The sequence below is a fragment of the Betta splendens genome, chromosome 17, assembly GCF_900634795.4.
Source record: "Betta splendens chromosome 17, fBetSpl5.4, whole genome shotgun sequence".
Lineage (NCBI taxonomy): Eukaryota > Metazoa > Chordata > Actinopteri > Anabantiformes > Osphronemidae > Betta > Betta splendens.
This window is the reverse complement of record NC_040897.2, coordinates 15,782,416-15,800,486: the sequence shown is the minus strand read 5'-3', so window position 1 is coordinate 15,800,486 and position 18,071 is coordinate 15,782,416. Positions and strand designations below refer to the sequence as shown.

General features: G+C 53.1%; 3 protein-coding genes across 4 annotated transcripts; 2 read left to right on the top strand and 1 right to left on the bottom strand.

Moving 5' to 3' along the window:
- Nucleotides 1-515: 515 nt before the first annotated feature.
- On the top strand, nt 516-9,977 carry LOC114844199 (cyclin-Y-like). Of its 2 annotated transcripts, XM_029131367.3 has the most exons (11): nt 516-1,455; nt 5,735-5,809; nt 6,186-6,203; nt 6,910-6,947; nt 7,065-7,159; nt 7,231-7,266; nt 7,393-7,450; nt 7,953-8,072; nt 8,136-8,302; nt 8,372-8,534; nt 8,609-9,977. In XM_029131367.3, exons 1-11 carry the CDS (start codon nt 1,302-1,304, stop codon nt 8,723-8,725), a joined length of 1,041 nt encoding a protein of 346 aa, XP_028987200.1. In that variant the 5' UTR covers nt 516-1,301; the 3' UTR covers nt 8,726-9,977. The 2 variants fall into 2 exon arrangements, with proteins under 2 accessions (XP_028987200.1, XP_028987202.1); XM_029131369.3 differs by lacking the exon at nt 6,186-6,203.
- Nucleotides 9,978-10,269: 292 nt separating this feature from the next.
- Nucleotides 10,270-13,739, top strand: LOC114844772 (gap junction delta-4 protein-like). The gene is given in 3 exon segments (XM_055503772.1): nt 10,270-10,324; nt 11,056-11,311; nt 11,313-13,739. Coding segments are annotated over 3 exon segments (897 nt in total). The 3' UTR covers nt 11,899-13,739.
- Nucleotides 13,740-14,999: 1,260 nt separating this feature from the next.
- On the bottom strand, nt 15,000-17,577 carry LOC114844181 (frizzled-8-like). Its single transcript, XM_029131342.2, has one exon. The coding sequence runs from the start codon at nt 17,382-17,384 to the stop codon at nt 15,645-15,647; it is 1,740 nt and encodes a 579-aa protein (XP_028987175.1). The 5' UTR covers nt 17,385-17,577; the 3' UTR covers nt 15,000-15,644.
- Between the last annotated feature and the right edge of the window lie 494 nt (nt 17,578-18,071).

Here is an 18,071-nt window from a genome sequence, read left to right as displayed (position 1 = left end):
AGTGTATATATATATATATTAGTATATATATATATAGTATATATATATATATATATATATATATATATATATATATATATATATATATATATATATATATATAAACACAGCTGTTTTAAAACACACCTCAACACATTTACAGTTGTTACAGCTGAATTAATTATTTTTGTGACACTGTCAAGGCAGCTCTGTCCAACAGCGAGTCCATGATGAGTCATACACCAGAACAACACCACGACAACATCTGGACAGCACCAGGCCGTGAGTCTGCAGACATGGAGGTCAAAGGTCAGGCTGAAGCTTGGAAACGTGCCTGTAGTTACAGCTGTTCATGATGAACCAATGGGCTCAGGTCCTGATGCAGTTGGACTTTAATGTTATCATCATGTCACAGAGTTCTGACCCGCTGCCAGGTGTGTTTACATCCAGTCTGGGTGTGACAGTGACCCAGTGTTATTACAACCAGCAGGTGTCCTCATTTCACCAAGTGGATTCAGAAGATACGTCACATTTCTAAATGTTTTAAAACCATTTAATTAATCGAAACATCGCACTTCTCTGCTTCTCGTAACACGTGGAAACGTGATTTCCACCAGTGACTGTAAATAATCACAGGAACGCAAATGATCATTAAAGGTCCAAAGTGAACGTGTAGAATCCTGGTTCTGGTTATATAACTGCACTTTACTTGGACTCGGCCCCTCGAAATGTGATCACTGACGTTCATTCCATTGCTGTGACGCATAGTTCTATTTTTTATTTTCTTGTTAAAACGCAGACTTTTTGGTAAATGTCCCCGTTTTTTCCACTAAAACGTAAATGTGCTCTGTTATTTACTGACAGGACAGAAATGCCAACTCCAAAGCGAAGCATTAGAACCAAAGAAACGATCGGTAAATCATGAAAGCAGCGTTCAGCCTCCTCCTCCAGCTGCGTCTGCTCGCTCAACGCGACCACCCCCTTGAACCGGAACCTCTCCTCCGCGCTCGCGCCCTCCTCCCCGTCCGTGCGTCTCCCTGACAGCCAGCCACAACACCGCGCCCGGAGCAGGACGTCCGCCGCCCGACGATGCCCGGGACGCGCGCGGCTCCTCGGCCCGTCGTACGCGCTCGCTGCTGCCGGCGGTGGGAGTGACACCTCCGTCCGTCCGTCCGTCCGTCCGTCCGTCGCTCGCTCTCCGGTTGACGGGTCCGTGCGCGCCGCTACGGATGCGCTCTCCGCGCTCCGGCGCCTGCACTGACCGCGTCCGTGGCCTTCGGGAGCGACGTTCACGCCTCCGGGCTCCGTAACGGGCGACGAAGATGGGCAGCACCACCTCCTGCTGCGTGTCGTCCAGCCCCAAGCTCCGCAGAAATGCCCACTCCAGGCTGGAGTCGTACCACCAGGAGTCGGATCTGAGCAGGGAGGAGACGGGGTGCAACCTGCAGCACATCAGCGACCGGGAGAACGTCGACGGTAAAACACGGCTTTAATGGGGGAAGCAAACGGGGGTTAGTGTGGCGTCATGAGCCGGAGGAAGCAGCGTGACGCGCTCACCGGTACGATATGAAGGAAATGGGGCTGATAGAAAGATACAACACGTGATCTGTGAGGGTTCCTGAATCCTGTGGAACCGATTACACAACACAACTCGCTTATTCTCGTTTAACAGGACATAAGCACTGAAGCTTGGGACACGGCTACACTAAAACCAGACCCACTGCTTGTTTAGGACTTATTATGGGCTGTAGACGGAGCTGGGGCTGCACGTCATCGCGTCGTCTTTGACCCCTGTGACATCTGCACCTTCCTCACAGCGCAGACGGAGTCATGCGCCTCCGACCACATCCTGCTCATGAGGCAGACTCTTTGTGCCACTCTTTGTATTCAGGCTGTGCATGAAACTATGGGATGTAACCCCCTCCACTGACACATGCTAATGTGCATTACAATTGGGCCATTCACGCTGGGAGAGCTGCTAAATGTGCGGCCTCTGCAGCCGAGCGTCACGCATTTACAGAAGCTCGGCTGTTTGTGCGGCACCTTTTGCACGACGCACCCACAGTGCTGGTGGTGCGCTGCTGCAGGAAGCCGTCCCGTCTTCACCGGTGGGGCCGTCCACTGCGCTGTCAGCATGGAGGACCTGCTCACGTGCATGTTGTACTGGTTGTACTGGGACTCCAGCGTCCCAGCAGCCAATCACAGGCTTCTGTACCAACGCTGAAGTGCCTCTTCCCCCAAAATGCTTCGTTCCAGTGCTTTAGTGTCACGTAGCAGCAGATGAACAGATAAACGTTCGCGATTCTTCCTGCTGGCGACGGAGGCGACTCCGTCCCAGTCCCTGCTGAGGCCCGCGTGCCTCGAACCACAGCGTGGCTCTGTTGTGAGTCCACAGACGGTGGTGTGATAGAGGGATTAGTGGAGCACCATCAAACAGCTCTTCACCCGCGGAGCCGAGCCCAGAGAGCAGCTGGGCCCGTGTCAGAGGCGATAAGAGGAACCTCTGGGGACGGACGAGTGCCCAGAATGAGCCTCCGTTTAGAGCGTGACACGCTGCTTATCGGCTTCAGCGAGATTTTAAACAATGAAAGCGCGGTTGAAGTGGATCAAGATGCAGTAATTAGGGTGTGATGCTGGATTTGCACGTTCCCGGGACTGGCCCATCTGGGCCACGACCAGAGGAAGGAGCGGGTCTTCACCTGCCCAGGTGACCTCCACGTCGCCCTCAGCCTCCTTTGGCCTGAAAACAGCAGCCCCGCTGCAGCGTGACAGCGGCGCTGAGCGTCTCCAGAAGGACGGCGTGGAGGATGTAGTGCCTGAGGTCTGATCACAGCCATCGCACAGGCCGCTTACTGGGAATTACTGGGAATTCTTATTCTTGTTTGTACAAGCTGTAAATGATTACACGCGTTGAGGCGCCGGGAACGACTGAGCAGTTTAGATCTGAAATCAGAAACGGTGCTGAGTGACATTTGAGTCAATCATAATTAAACCTTAGGATCCGCATGGATATTCAGGCTTTTTTCATCAGGGGCACTGAGCTGTTACATCCCCTTGGGGGATTTTCGTCCTAAAGCGACCTCCCAGAATGCTCTGCTCTCAGGAGCACACTGTGTAATCGCCTCACGTAACACCATCGCTGACCCGCCTTGAGCCGGTCCAGAGCAGAACCCGGCTGCAGTTTTTGGGAGAACGACGTTCTCGGTTCCAGATTCTGAGGAGCAGATGGTCTGTTGGGGCTGATCACACTGTGGTCTGAAGCAGTGTAATTGTGAACGTACGACCACCGGAGGCAGAGGGGGAGGAGGGGGCGTCATGTGACGGCCCGTTTGACAAAGCCCGCTGTGTTTGTGCTCCAGGGTGACTCGTCTCCATGAGGCGTCAGCTGATGCTCCTTAATTTAGGTCCAGCGTCGTGTTATTTCTGCCTTTGGGAGCTGGAAGCTGGTGATGAAATTGGTTTTGCTTGTTTTGGCTCATTGAAGTGATTCAACTGCATTTACTAAAGCGATAGTTGAACCTTCAGTGAACGACCAAATGTTCCCACCGTCGCGGCGCCGCTGCAGCAGCAGCCGTCGCGTGCTTCAGCAGGAAGTGGTCCGTGAGTCCAGCATGCGGCAACCAGCAGACAAGTCCACAAATGGATCTCTCTGTTCCTCTGCCATAAATGAGGCCTTTCAGCACAGGAAGGAACCAGAGGGTCCTGGTTTGATTCACTGACTGGTAATGAGTAACTCATTTACTACCAACAACTAATTAGCACTTCAGACGTTGTGACGGCTTTGAACATGAAAGGACTATCTGATTTGCATAATGAGGAGGAGGGTCGTACGGGGGGAGCGTCGCTCTCATCCTCATCCTCCCAGACGAGCGCAGATGATCAGTGACCTGTTCTGTCCACGGTCGGAATAAGCAGACGTAAACGCTCACTGTGCTCACGTCTGGTGATGGTGAGAGCGTTACACACGATCCCAGCAAGTCGGCTTAATTGGCTGAAAGGTGAGGTTTGCTTCAGAGCACAGATGCTAGTTGGTGGTAAATGTATTAGCAGCGGTGGCCGTCATTTTAGAATCAGCTGCAAAGAAGAAACAGTAGTTGTGGAGTGAGTTGCACTGTGTGGATGAGGTCCCTCTGCTCCAGTGTCAGTCTACAGGCCCTCGTTAAATATTAATAAGACCTCATTTAGCTGTTTGTGCGTTTACGTGCAGCACATTTCAAAGTGAAGCCTGTGGAGATTAGGATGCGTGACTGAGCATTAACCCACTGACTGCACAGGAGCGACTCCCATGGACTGGGCTCAGACTGGGCTGTGAGGCTGAGCCCAGTCAGGCCCAGTCAGGCCCGGTGAGGCCCGACGTGCTACTAGAGCCTCTGCGTCAGGAAACAGGGTTTATTCAGTCAGTCAAACAAGCACGGCGGATTGACTGGTGACTAGAAAGGGAAACAACCGATGCTTTATCTTCACGGTCTGAACGCTGACAGGACGTTTGTGGATCGGACTGACGTTTGCTCTGAGTAACTGAGAGCAGCACAGTGTTGCTGAAACCGGCGCTTTTGAGCATGCGGTGCTCCTGAGACACTGACACAGCAGGTTCCTCAATGTGAAACCAGCATCAAGAGCTGCTGCAGGACACAAGTTAGTGCACGTCCGCACTGAGCGTTGATGAGCAAGGCACGGTCGCGGTGCGGGTGCGACCGCCGCGAGCTCGGCTGAGGCTGATTCATTATGTGAGTGCAGTGTGAGGACAGGTAGGGTTCCCGCTGACACGCAGCCAAGCGTCTCCTGTTGCACCGGCAGGTGCCGACCGCGAGTTTTCCTTCAAGTTTACCTGAAGATCACATATCAGCTCCAGCCCCCGTGCACTCTGGGAATCCCAGTTTACCACAGCCCCAGCTTTTTAGGCCCAGTCAGCTGAGTTTAGTCTGAAAAGCATCATGTCACCAATGAACCTGGACGGAACCCACACAGACGCAGACCCAGGTCCAGACTGAGGCCTCAGCAGTCACCACTAAACCTCCTCAGAGTTGACTGGTGACTGAGGGAGTCCAGACTGGACAAAAACCCAAACCAGCAGGACAAGAAATCCTCTGGAAGTGATTTAAGCAAACACAAACTGCTCTGGTCTAGAAAACAAGCAGATGAATATTTCCTCTCTCAAAATACAAAGAGTTTATAGCCACACATTCAGACTCTTGGCTCCGAACACGCCGCTGCAGGGACGTGAAGGTTCCACGGACAGAAACGAGGTCGCCTCTGTTTGGAACTTGCTCCTGCTATCAGCTCACTGTCATCCGTCCACAGCGGCTGCTGATCGAACCGTCTGGATCCTAATCTGGGTCGGAGGAGGAGCGACGGCAGAGCAGACTGCATGCTGGGCATTTTAAACCAAGTGTTCAAACTCACACGCTTTGACACCATCTCTGTTGGTGGAGAGCGGCTCCTTCAGAATCTCCTTCAGAATGCGACGCGTTAGAAGCTAATGCAGCGTAGGTGCTGGTCTCCACGCTCGGGTTCCGTCCTAGCTCCTGCCTCTGGGCCGTGGTTCAGATGAGCTGCAGACGGCTGGATGCTGGATGTGTTCAGGAGACGAGGGGACACGTGCACCAACGTGACCCAGGGCCTGTAGACAGGCAGCATGTGACTGCAGAGTATTGATCCTATATCAGAACTGGGTCCAGTAGCTTGAGCGCTGCATTAGCTGCTGCCCGGCACTCATCTCATGTGGCTAATCTTCTCATGCTGTGTGTTTGGGCAGAGCTGAACATGGAGTACAACCCGTCGGACCACCCGCGAGCCAGCACCATGTTCCTCAGCAAGTCCCAGAACGACGGTGAGTATGGTCCACGCAGCCGACGGGCCCTGGACGGAACCGTGCTGCACTGCCACTGCCCTCAGGCACCGCACTGACAAATGTATTAACATGGAGGAAGAGGCCGAAACACAGAGGCAGAGACGCTTGAGTTAACAGGGAGATGTTTGCATCACGCTCTCTCCCGATACACAACTCCTCACCATCATCAGCTGCTCCTCATCCACAGCATCTGCCTGCTTTTTATTTGAATCAGTTCTTTGATGTTATTATACAGCCTCATAAACAAGCATTGAGAATGTCATATGTTACATCGTGGCTGAAAACTTCATTAAGTTGATGAGTAGTGTAGTAGTTCTACAAACAGAATAAGGCTTTTTGGTTCCTCTGTTTTCAGAGCTTCTCTACAGGAACAGTGAGTATTCCTGCTGTGACTCTGCTGCAACTCTGCTGTGACTCTGTCTGTGCTGTGACTCTGTCTCCCTCTGCTGTGACTCTGCTGTGACTCTGCTGTGACTCTGACTCCCTCTGCTGTGACTCTGTCTCCCTCTGCTGTGTCTCTGCTGTGACTCTCCCGTGACTCTGTCTCCCTCTGCTGTGTCTCTGCTGTGACTCTGCTGTGACTCTGTCTCCCTCTGCTGTGTCTCTACTGTGACTCTCCTGTGACTCTGTCTCCCTCTGCTGTGTCTCTGCTGTGACTCTGCTGTGACTCTGTCTCCCTCTGCTGTGTCTCTGCTGTGACTCTGCTGTGACTCTGTCTCCATCTGCTGTGTCTCTGCTGTGACTCTGTCTCCCTCTGCTGTGACTCTGCTGTGACTCTCCTGTGACTCTCCTGTGACTCTGTCTCCCTCTGCTGTGTCTCTGCTGTGACTCTGTCTCCCTCTGCTGTTACTCTGCTGTGACTCCGTCTCCCTCTGCTGGAGCAGCAGCATCTCTGCACTGTGTTTGTTTCTAACCCTGGGTCTTAGTGTCACGTCTCAGCTGCTACAGCTAAATTAGCAACAGTGTGTTGGGCTTCACTTCTGGTCTTGGTTTAGTTGCTCGGTTTGGATTTAACCTTGTTGTCACCGTCAGGACATAAAACCTTGAGTTCACTGACAAACATCCTGTTTCATTTACAGTTCGTGAGAAACGAAAAAGCCTCTTCATCAACCATAATGTGAGTGACCTGTTGTTTCTGCCCATGAACCAGCTGATCAGTGACTTAACTCTCTGCCACCAGCGCGTGTGGCTCAGCACCATGTGCTTTAATAACACTGCGTCACTGTGTGTGCAGCACGGGACGTCACGGCGGAAGTACAGCTCCTGCGCCACCATCTTCCTGGACGACAACACGGTCAGCCAGCCCAACCTCAAATACACCATCAAAGGGTAAAGACGCCGCCTCCACCCATCAATGCTCCTGCAGACTTCTGTCACTCACCTTGTTGTTCTCCTGACAGCGTGGCCCTGGCCATTTACTACCACATAAAGAACAGGTGAGTGAACGCAGGCTCGTAGTGGGTCTGCAGCATGTGAAGTGTAGTGAGCATATAATGAAAAGCCTGTTTACAGTAAGATCATTTGGCTTCACTGAGGCTGAAAGCAGCTGTGTTTGCTTCCAGAGACACTGATGGAGGGATGCTGCTGGACATATTTGATGAAAAGCTCCATCCTCTCTCTGTGAGTTTCCACTTTGATCCATTTTGTACTACATCGGCTGAAATGCGTATGATTAATCTATTAGGCCCGATTGGGGAACACCGATGCTCCAAAGCATATAGTGATGCTACATCTGGTCAGAGAGCAGAACCTTCCACGTGCCCCAAACAAGATTAGCCACATAACAAACTACATACATCACTTCTATGTCAACACAAACTTGAACTTTAAGACAAACAAGCCAAGGTCCAAATGAACCAGAGTGAGATTGTGTCACAGCATCAGAGACAACGTAGCAAAGAAATAACTCAAGGATAATTGTAACGTTTCCCTTTGCTGCTACGACGTCTCTGCCTCTGACACAAACTATCTATCTGAGCTACGATAATGTTTATAAATTGTGATTTGATTTGTTGAAGGTTCAGACATTTTTCATTTGTTAGGACACCACACATATTTAATACCGTGCATCCTTCAGTGCTCTCCTTCCCTTCTTTCTAACCCCTCTGCTTCTTGCTTTCAGAAAGCTGAAGTCCCGTCCGACTACGACCAACACGACCCGGAGCAGAAACATATCTACCGGTTCGTCAGGACGCTGTTCAGCGCCGCTCAGCTCACGGCGGAGTGCGCCATCGTCACGCTGGTAAGTGTCTGCACCAGCAGAGACGGCGGCACGGGGGCCGGATGAAGTAGCTCGTCTGTGCAGGTGTACCTGGAGCGGCTCCTGACCTACGCAGAGATCGACATCTGTCCCGGGAACTGGAAGCGGATGGTCCTGGGCGCCATCCTTCTGGCCTCCAAGGTGTGGGACGACCAGGCCGTGTGGAACGTCGACTACTGCCAGATCCTCAAGGACATCACGGTGGAGGACATGTGAGTGGCACGGGGGGTGGGGGGGGTCTGTGTGAGGAGGGCACGGCCTCATTCTGTGACTCTGTGCAGGAATGAGTTGGAGCGACAGTTCCTGGAGCTGCTGCAGTTCAACATCAACGTTCCGTCCAGCGTCTACGCCAAGTATTACTTCGACCTGCGCTCGCTGTCGGAGTCCAACAACCTCAGCTTCCCGCTGGAGCTGCTCAGCAGGGACAAGGCCCAGAAGCTAGAGGTGGTGGTCCGCTCAGCTGCTGTCGACCGGACCTGAGCCTGAACCGGACCTGACCGTGTGTTTCCTCTCTGCAGGCTATTTCCAGACTGTGTGATGACAAGTACAGGGACGTGCGCAGAGCCGCTCGGACCCGCTGGGCCAGCGTGGACAATGTGTGCGGCGTCAGATGGGTTCCTGCCATCCTCTCCTAGCCGCCGGCACCGGCGCCGGGCCGCACACCTCTGGGCTCCTGCTTCTGGCAGCACAGCTCCAGAGGTTCAGACTAGAGCTGATGCCTTCGCAGTGCCTCCGTTCATCAGTGACAGCAGCGTTCCTGAAGAGGAACCGGCCTTGAACCTTGGACCGGATCGTCTGATGCTCCACCAACGTCACACTCAAGCATATAAGTTATTATTTATCCTACTATCTGAACTTTGCCAAGTGTAGATTTCCACACACGCTAGCGTAGCTCCTGTATTTCTACCTGTTCTCTACACGTTTGCATTGGCAGGTCTTAGATTAAAGTATTAGAACCCCTAGTCCTCCTATTCAAGGTTTACAGTATTTCTGTCGTACCTCTCGATACTCAGGTGGTCTGCGTCCTATTTTTTACTGTGCTTCTGCTCATGCATTCATTCAACATTCCCACAGACGCCGTGGGTTCAGAGAAGGAGGACCGGCATCGGTCGGATGTGACGCCTGATAAGTGTTTTTGTGCTTTGGTGTCTTGTTCTCCTGGAGGTTTTGCTTAAACCAGCGCTAACATCTAGTGCATCTCTGGAGGGAAGCAGTCATGTAGAGTGGGTTTGGTTCTAGCTGGTGAGATAATAGACTGGATGCACAGTAAACATTGGTGTGTTTGTACCTTCTGCCACAGCGACTTCGACCACTTCAGCAGCTGCCAACGCAGCTCATTCTTCTTTCTGCCACAACTAGTCTGCTGACTCTGGTTCAGCTCCACTCAGCTGATAGCTGACCTGACCTGAAGTGTCAGGGCCGAACCGGTCCGAGGGCCCGCGGTGACCCAACAGAACCACCAGGTGGTGCTGGTGTTGTGCCTGCTCCCTGTTTATCCACAGACCATTTGAAACAGTTGACTTTGATTGAGCTTCCAGAGAATGAATTAATGAAGAACACCAGAACCAAACTGTCACTGACACCAGAACCACTTCCCCGAATCAAAGCATGAGTCTTAGTCCAAAGGCCAAAGTCCAGAGTCATCCCAGCTAACAGAACGCGAGCGTTCCTTTAGCACAAACTCATGCTCTCGTCGCCTTTTTCTATCAGATAACAAGTCCTGCTAATTTGACACGTTTCTTATTTGTCTGATTATAAAAGCACTACAACTATCAATTATTTTACTAATCACCTTTGTACAGTGTATAAACATTTAAACTGAGGCTCAGTGTAAATTATTTATTGACCTGTTTATTGTTTTTAATAAATAAAAAAGTCCATCTCTAACAGTTTCGTTTGTACTTTTTGAGCCAGAGACGTTTCGTTTGGACTGATTGAAGTATTAAGCACGTGTCTTATTCCAGTTATTAGCGTTCACCCACAGTCCCAGCCTCCAGTAAAGTTGCCGTGACATCCCAACAATGCTCTGAAGGCAGCTTGGTAAGAATAGCTCGACGCACAGGTCCTGGCAGGGTCCTGGTGAGAGGCAGCAACAGAAGACAAGCGGCCGCTGGATTTAGCAGCAAGGACGAGGACGGGTCAGTGTTCAGTCCACGGAGGGTTGACTGAAGGCAGGACGATGGGAGCAGCAGGTCTGATCTGCAGCGCCGTCAGTCAGAACGTCTCCTTCATGGGTGAGTTAATGGTTCTTCCCATCACAGAATCTGCCTGTGTGAAGAACCAGGGTCACGTTAGCAGCTGAGGCTTCGTTTTGAGGAACTTGACCCTGTGATGATGATGATGATGATGATGACGGTGCCGCTGCGAGTCGCTGCTGCTGCTGCTGATGATGATGATGATGATGATGATGCTGCTGCTGATGATGATGATGATGATGATGCTGCTGCTGCTGCTGCTGCTGATGATGCTGCTGCTGCTGCTGCTGCTGCTGCTGCTGATGATGATGATGATGATGATGATGATGATGCTGCTGCTGCTGCTGATGATGATGATGATGATGATGATGATGCTGATGATGATGCTGATGATGATGATGATGATGATGATGATGCTGATGATGCTGACGGTGCCGCTGCGAGTCGCTGCTGATGATGATGATGATGATGATGATGATGATGATGATGATGATGCTGCTGTTGCTGCTGCTGCTGCTGCTGCTGCTGATGATGATGATGATGATGATGATGATGATGATGATGATGCTAACGGTGCCGCTGCGAGTCGCTGCTGCTGCTGCTGCTGCTGCTGCTGATGATGATGATGATGATGATGATGCTGACGGTGCCGCTGCGAGTCGCTGCTGCTGCTGCTGCTGCTGATGATGATGATGATGATGATGCAGACGGTGCCGCTGCGAGTCGCTGCTGCTCAGGCCCGGCCTTCACGGGTTCTTCTTCTCCTGCAGGTAAAACCTGGTGTCTGTCCATGCTGCTGCCCCGCCTGCTGCTGGTGCTGCTCGCCGGCTCCACCCTCTACAGCGACGACCAGGCCCGGTTCGTCTGTGACACCATCCAGCCGGGCTGCTCCACCGCCTGCTTCGACGCCTTCGCCCCCGTGTCCGTCCACCGCCTCTGGCTCCTCCACTGCCTTGTGCTCGGCCTCCCCCACGCGCTGTTCGCCGCCTACGTGGCCCATGAAGTGCTGTCCCACACCGGCGCCGCCGCCGCGTGGACGTGGACCTCCGCGCTTCCACGGCACCTACTCGCTGAGCGTGGTCCTTCGCATGGTTCTGGAGGCCTGTTGTGGCGCGGGTCAGTTTGTGGTGTTTGGGCTGTCGGTGCCTAAGAGCGTCCTCTGCCACGAGGCTCCCTGCGTGTCAGGGGTCCAATGCTACGTCTCCAAACCCACTGAAAAGACCTTGATGCTCCACCTCATGCTCGGCGTCGCCTCCTTGTCCGTTCTGCTGAGTCTGCTGGACCTGGTGAGCTCCGTGAGGGCGATGCTTAGATGGAGGAGAGCGGCGGTGCTGGTGGAGGAGATGAAAGCGGAGCGCAGCGGCGTGTTCACCACCACAGGCGGCGCTGAGGACGGAGGGCTCTCATCCAGACGGAGCCGTCCCAGCGGCAGCTCCGCCGGCGCCGACAGAGACGCTGAGCGGCCTGGTCCTAAAGGGATTCAACCGGACGAAGCTGCTGCTTCAGCCGTGTCTCCCCTCAGAGGAGCCGCCACACACGTGGCTCTGCTCGATCCGGATGCAGAGGACCCGGTCCAGCAGGCTGAGGGTCCAGACAGGAGAGCCTGGGTGTAAGTGGACCTACACAGAATAATGAGGTTAGGAGTGATGAGGACGAGGTGCTGCTGAGAGGCCACGTATCAATATGTACCGTTACACAACTCCAGACGATGCACGCACACAAACTGCTGTGCGGCTCCGCTTCACATCAGCTTCACGTGACAGAACGCTCACAGCTGCACAGTGAACCAGCCTCGCTGGAACCGCACTTCTTTATCAGTTTAAACCCTCAGCTCTGCCTCCGGACTGTTTGTGCTTAAGGCTAAACAATGACGGCACCAGCAGTCGCAGGGACGTGACCAAACACACGCCCCCCTCATTCTTCGCTGGTATTTGGAGCAGCTGAGACGTGCAGAAACATCAAGCGAGCGGCCGGTTGTTTGAGGAAGGAGCAGATCAACGCTGAGGTCAAGGAAGCGGCGAGAAGCAGCAAAAATACACAAACGCTGCGTCTGCTGCTTCTGGTTCCACCCACAGACGCAGCTTTAAACGCTCCGATCAGTGCCTCATCACGGGTGCATGAGTCAAAGGTTCACAGCCCATTCACACAGAACCACGTCACCCTCTGCTCCATGAGGAGCAGCACAAACACCCGCTTCAATAATAAACCGCGCTGTTCACTCGAGGTTCGCTCGTCTGCACCGACTGCAGAAACAGGTTGAGTTTTCACTCCTGAAATGAGCAGCTTTTCTACTGGGCTCAGAAATGTTCTTAACATAGGGGGGGTGGTTGAATGAAGAAGACAGCTTTGTTGTTAAATGTAAACAGATGTGATGAAGGCTTTCTTCTTTTCTTTTCTTTTCTTAATTTAAAAAGCCAATAAATATTTGCCATTACTGCCATCTAGTGGTCAAAATGACTCAACAGCACAAAACAACATTGTTTTTCAAGAGAATAGAATCTATTAACACATTAACCAGAACCTGGTTCATCCACTGCTTCAAACCGGAAAAGTTCCATCTGTTGAATTTTGTCCCTGAACCTCATCACTTATTAAGCTCGTTTCATGGCTTTTCTCCTGGTTCTGTAGCGGATGGATGGATGGATCGAGCTCAACCATCGATACGAGCAGCGTCTCCACATCGATCGCCCTCAGCTGACGTGAACGCGCTGCCTTCGGTGCAATAACGCGCTGCGATCTCACGGGCGACAGCGGCGCTGAAGCAGAAGCAGCTCTGACTGACCACAGCCGCGCATCAAAGGAGCCGTGAGGCATCAGAAGCATTGATTACCCAGCATGCTCTTCACCTCTGAGATTGTGTTTCTGATGAACAGCGGGGCTGGATGGGCGGAGGTGTCCCCGAGGGCTCCGGCCCAGACAACACAATCCACTCTGGCTCCGTTTGATGTTAATGATAGGTTGGATGAGGCCACAGGGCCGTGCGGTGTTTGTGGACAGGAGAGCGAAGGGACGCAGAGGTGCTCACAGCAGCCGAGGGTGAGGATCCAAAGTCACGGATCCTCGTTGCATGTTGAGTTTACGCCTGGAAGCACTGACGCTTCTTCTCTGTTTTTGCCTCTGGATAAGACTGAAAGACGTGACCCCTGACCTCTGACCTCTGCACCCTCATCCTGTAGGACGCACACCCATATGTGACATGAGTGATAGCGTTTGACCATTTCACGAGCTGAACTTGGATTTTAGCCAACGACAGCTCGGCCTGAAGTCACAGAGACAGAGACGGAATCCAGATCAGGCTCTAGAAGCAGTTTTATCATTAGCTATTAGATGTGAGTGTGTGTAGATGTGTTAGCATTCTTATTTCTCATCTCACTACCTTCTTGTGTCTACCTCTAACTGTACGAAAGTGTGCAAAATAATTTCCCTCTGGGATTAATAAAGTTTTTTGAATCTTTTGAAACATCTGTAACGTTTGTGTTTCTCTATTTTGAATCAATAAACAATAGCTGCTATTGAAGGCTGTGTAATGCTCACAGTCGTCTTAACGTGATTTATGTCAAACCAATGAGACACAAACAGCTAACACGATTATTAGACAAAGGCTGCGTTCAACACAACATCCTAATTAGACGAGCTGCTCTGGGTTCCACCACTGCCACGTCTGTGACGAGCTCTTCCTGAGCTGGCGCCTTGTTTATGTTGGGAGGAGATGGATCGCTCTCGACCTCTCGACCCGTTTCCTCTGCTCATATTTTTTCCCTCTGGGCTCGAGGCAGCGTTTCCCCCACAGCCCGCCACCACAACGCGAACTCCCTCCTCCAGTGGTGAGTCCTCGCTGGAATGAGCGTCTGCAGGACACGAATGAGACTTAGGTTCTAGGTTGGGACCAGATCTGTGGCCCATGTCAGTGAACGCATCACAGCTGTTTGGTTGCGCATCAAAAGTTTGGATGTGTTTCGTTTCGTCTGTGTCAACACTTTTTAAATTAACTTTTACTCAGGCTGCTGCTGCACCGACGGACCCTGACCAGCAGGTGGCAGCACGTCACCGCGTCACCCTCCTCCCCTCACGCTGCTTCCCGCGCTCTGGAGCCCTGCGTGGTTTGTGTTCGGAGTTTAGAAATGTCTTTTAGAAATATGATAACAACCACACGGTCCAAGCTTCGACACGGGGCAAAAATAGACACGACTGGGACAAACAAGTGAAGGATGACGGTGCGTCTCACAGATGATGCGGACCTCACAGCAATGATTTATGACCTAAGGACTAAATAGCACGTGAAGACGACAGTCAATAGAAAGGACTAAGAATTAATTTATGGCTTTTGACGTCTTTCTACCTGTATCAGTATCATTTGAGAGCAGCCCCTTTTTCAGAAAATGTCAAAAATGATGTTAAATGGACACAAGGTCGAGCGTAATCTTCATCCAGATTAAATCTTAAACTGAAGCGGACCATTAATGAGAAGAGAAGCTCGGGGCGTTAAACCCTGGAGACCTCCTGCAGCTCACTCTTGTTCTCAGCGTGCGCTTCTGCGGCTCCGGACACTTGACGGGCGCTGAAAACCGCCGCAACCCTCACTTCTATTACTATTACGCACAGAGCGGTTTTCTGCTCTGGCACCGAACCGAACACATGCAGAAAACTGCTCCGGAGCCCGAGTGACAAACACCAGAGCAGAGCTGGAGAGAATGACAGGACGCACACGCAGAACTCCAATAAAAGTTGTTTTATTCTCAAAATAAAATCTTCTATCAAAGTGAAAATGACACATATTTACAATCTCGTAAATTCCCATATACAAATCTACAACATATGTACATCGGTTATTATATATAAATACACAAATTAAGCGCCAATACAACCCGTATGCGACACTATTAAGGCTTTATTAGCGCTCGGTCGTGGAGCTCAGTCTTTACAGTGAGAGCGTCACCTCAACCTATCGACGGGGAATCTGTCAGCTGCGCGCATTCAATTGGCGCAGATAAGCGCTGCATTCTTCCACACAGGTACATTGTTCCGCTGTCATTATTTAAAGAGAAGCCATTATGCGCTCATTAATGTGCTAATTACGACACGCTGACAGACAACCCCCCCCCCCCCCCCCCAACCTGCTCCATTCAAACCTATGGATGTCATTTGAGGCCGTTCTTTAAGTACCCGAACATCACACAACTTCTCCACGCGCAGATCCGTCAGTCCGTTCACATTAGGGCAGTGCTGGAGTCAATTCGATATAAACTGGCAGTGGAGGCTCGCTGATACAATAATTTAGCAAATAAAAACATTGGAAACAGTCTTCGCGCGGGTTCAGTCTTTAGTGCCACGTGGTGTAAGATGCATTGAATTGTCCGAATCAAACCCGGGACAGCGGCATCTGTTTGGGGCAGGACACGGAGCTGGCCGTTCCGGACCTCCAGGTCAGTCCCGTGCTGACGTCACTGTACATGGAGCCCCCCGACGCTTTACTCCCCCAGCAGCACCGCGTGCAAAAAGTCCTCCAGGAGTCCAGGGTTTTCCCGGACCAGATCCAGGCGCCGGACGTGATGCCCACGAGGAGGCACATGAAGTACTTCAGCATGAAAACAGCATAGTCCGGTCTCTGTCGGTTCGGGTCCGTCATGCACGTGCAGTTGTGCGTAATCTCCCACGTCTGCCTGTGGTGCTGCTCGTAAAAGTAACACGCCACGATCACGGTGGCGGGGACCGTGTACAAGACGGTGAAAACTCCGATCCGGATCATCAGCCGCTCCAGCTTGTCGGTCTTGGTGCCGCCTTGCTTGATGACACTCCTGATCCGGAACAGGGAGACGAACCCGGCCAACAGAAACATGGTGCCGATGAACAGGTAGATCACCAGCGGCGCCAGCACGAAGCCGCGCAGGTTGTCCAGGTTCTGGTTCCCCACGTAGCAAATCCCGGCCACGGAGTCCCCGTCCACCGAGCTCAGAGCCAGAACCGCTATGGACTTCATGCTGGGGATGACCCACGCAGCCAGGTGGAAGTACTGCGCGTAGCTGGCGATGGCCTCGTTGCCCCACTTCATCCCCGCGGCGAGGAACCAGGTGAGCGACAGGATGACCCACCAGATGGAGCTGGCCATGCCGAAGAAGTAGACGAGCAGGAACACGACGGTGCACAGCGCGGGGCCCGTGGTCTCGTAGTGGATGTACTGCGCCCCGTGCTCCCCGGTGCACGCCACCTCCTCGTGCCCCACGATCACGCGCACGATGTAGCCCACGGCCACGAACATGTAGCAGGCGGACAGGAAGATGATGGGGCGCTCCGGGTACTTGAAGCGCTCCATGTCGATGAGGAACGTGGCCACGGTGGCGAAGGTGGAGACGAAGCAGAGGACGGACCACAGGCCGATCCAGAAGGCGGTGAACGCCCGCTCCTCCTGCGTGAAGTACGGGTTGTGGCACGGCACGGCGCAGTTCAGGATGTGCCCCGTCTTCACGCGGTTGCGCAGCGGGTGCGCGTCGCCGCTCACCGGCACCATGGGCGCGCGGCAGAAGCAGCCCGGCTCGCACGCCGCCGGCTTGTGCTTCCCGGGGACGTTGCGCGCGTAGCCGGGCTTCTTCCGCGGGCTGAGCGGCTTCAGCGGGCGGCCGGTCGGCTTGGCCGGCGCCGGGGCCGCGGTGGTGCTGTGGCTGCGGTTGTAGTCCATGCACAGCGTGTCCTGGTCGCCCTGCTCGGGCAGCAGGTCGCAGCGCATGCGGTCCGGCCACGGGAAGCCGTACTGGCGCATGAGCGGAGCGCAGCCGGCCTTGGCGCGCTCGCACACGCTCCTGCACGGCGGCAGCGGCTTCTTGTAGTCCTCCAGGCAGATCGGCGTGTACATGCTGCAGAGGAAGAAGCGCAGGTCGGGGGAGCACTTGATCTCCACCAGCGGCCAGAACTGGTGCACCTCCAGGCCGGCCTCGTCCTGCGTGTCGTGGTTGAACTGGTTGGGCATGTAGGTGTAGTTGTAGCCGATGCCTTTGCACAGCGGCACGGAGATCTCCTGGCACTGGAGCTCCTTGGCCGCCATGCCCCCCGCTGCGTGCAGGACGACGGCCACCAGCGCGCACCACCGCGCCGCGCTCCTCTGCATCGTCGCTGCCTGTCGAGCGTTTCTACGTAGACGAGGTGCCAGCGAACTTGCGCTCTGCAAGTTGGCTGCAAGTCCGTTTAGTCCAGGGCTGAAGTCATGCCGGAGCGCACGAGCCCGTGGCCACTGCGGAGTCCAAAGCAGCTCGACTTCCAGCCTCCGCTCTGCCTTTGTGTCGGCGCCGCTCTCTCTCTCTCCGCTCCACGGCTGCTGGTCCCTGGTTCTTATACGGGTGGAGCGAGGACACGCCCCCAGCGTGTGCGTGTGTGCGTGTGTGTGTGTGTGTGTGTGTGTGTGTGTGTGTGTGTGTGTGTGTGTGTGTGTGTGTGTGTGTGTGAGTGTGTGTGCGTGTGTGCGTGTGTGTGTGTGTGTGTGCACGTGTGTGCACGTGTGTGCGTGTGTGTGCGTGTGTGTGTGTGTGTGTGTGTGTGTGTGTGCATGTGTGTGTTGTGTAGGGGGTCAATCTGGGGATACGTCTCCAGAAGTTTGTTTAAAACATTCATTCAGGACCAAGGGTAATAATCACTGTGTCTGTGTGACAAACAAGAAGCGTTAATGTGGAATAAAGACATCAGAGCTGGAGACACACACACACACACACACACACACACACACACACACACACACACACACACACACACACACACACACACACACACACACACACACACACACAGCTCCTGAACACAT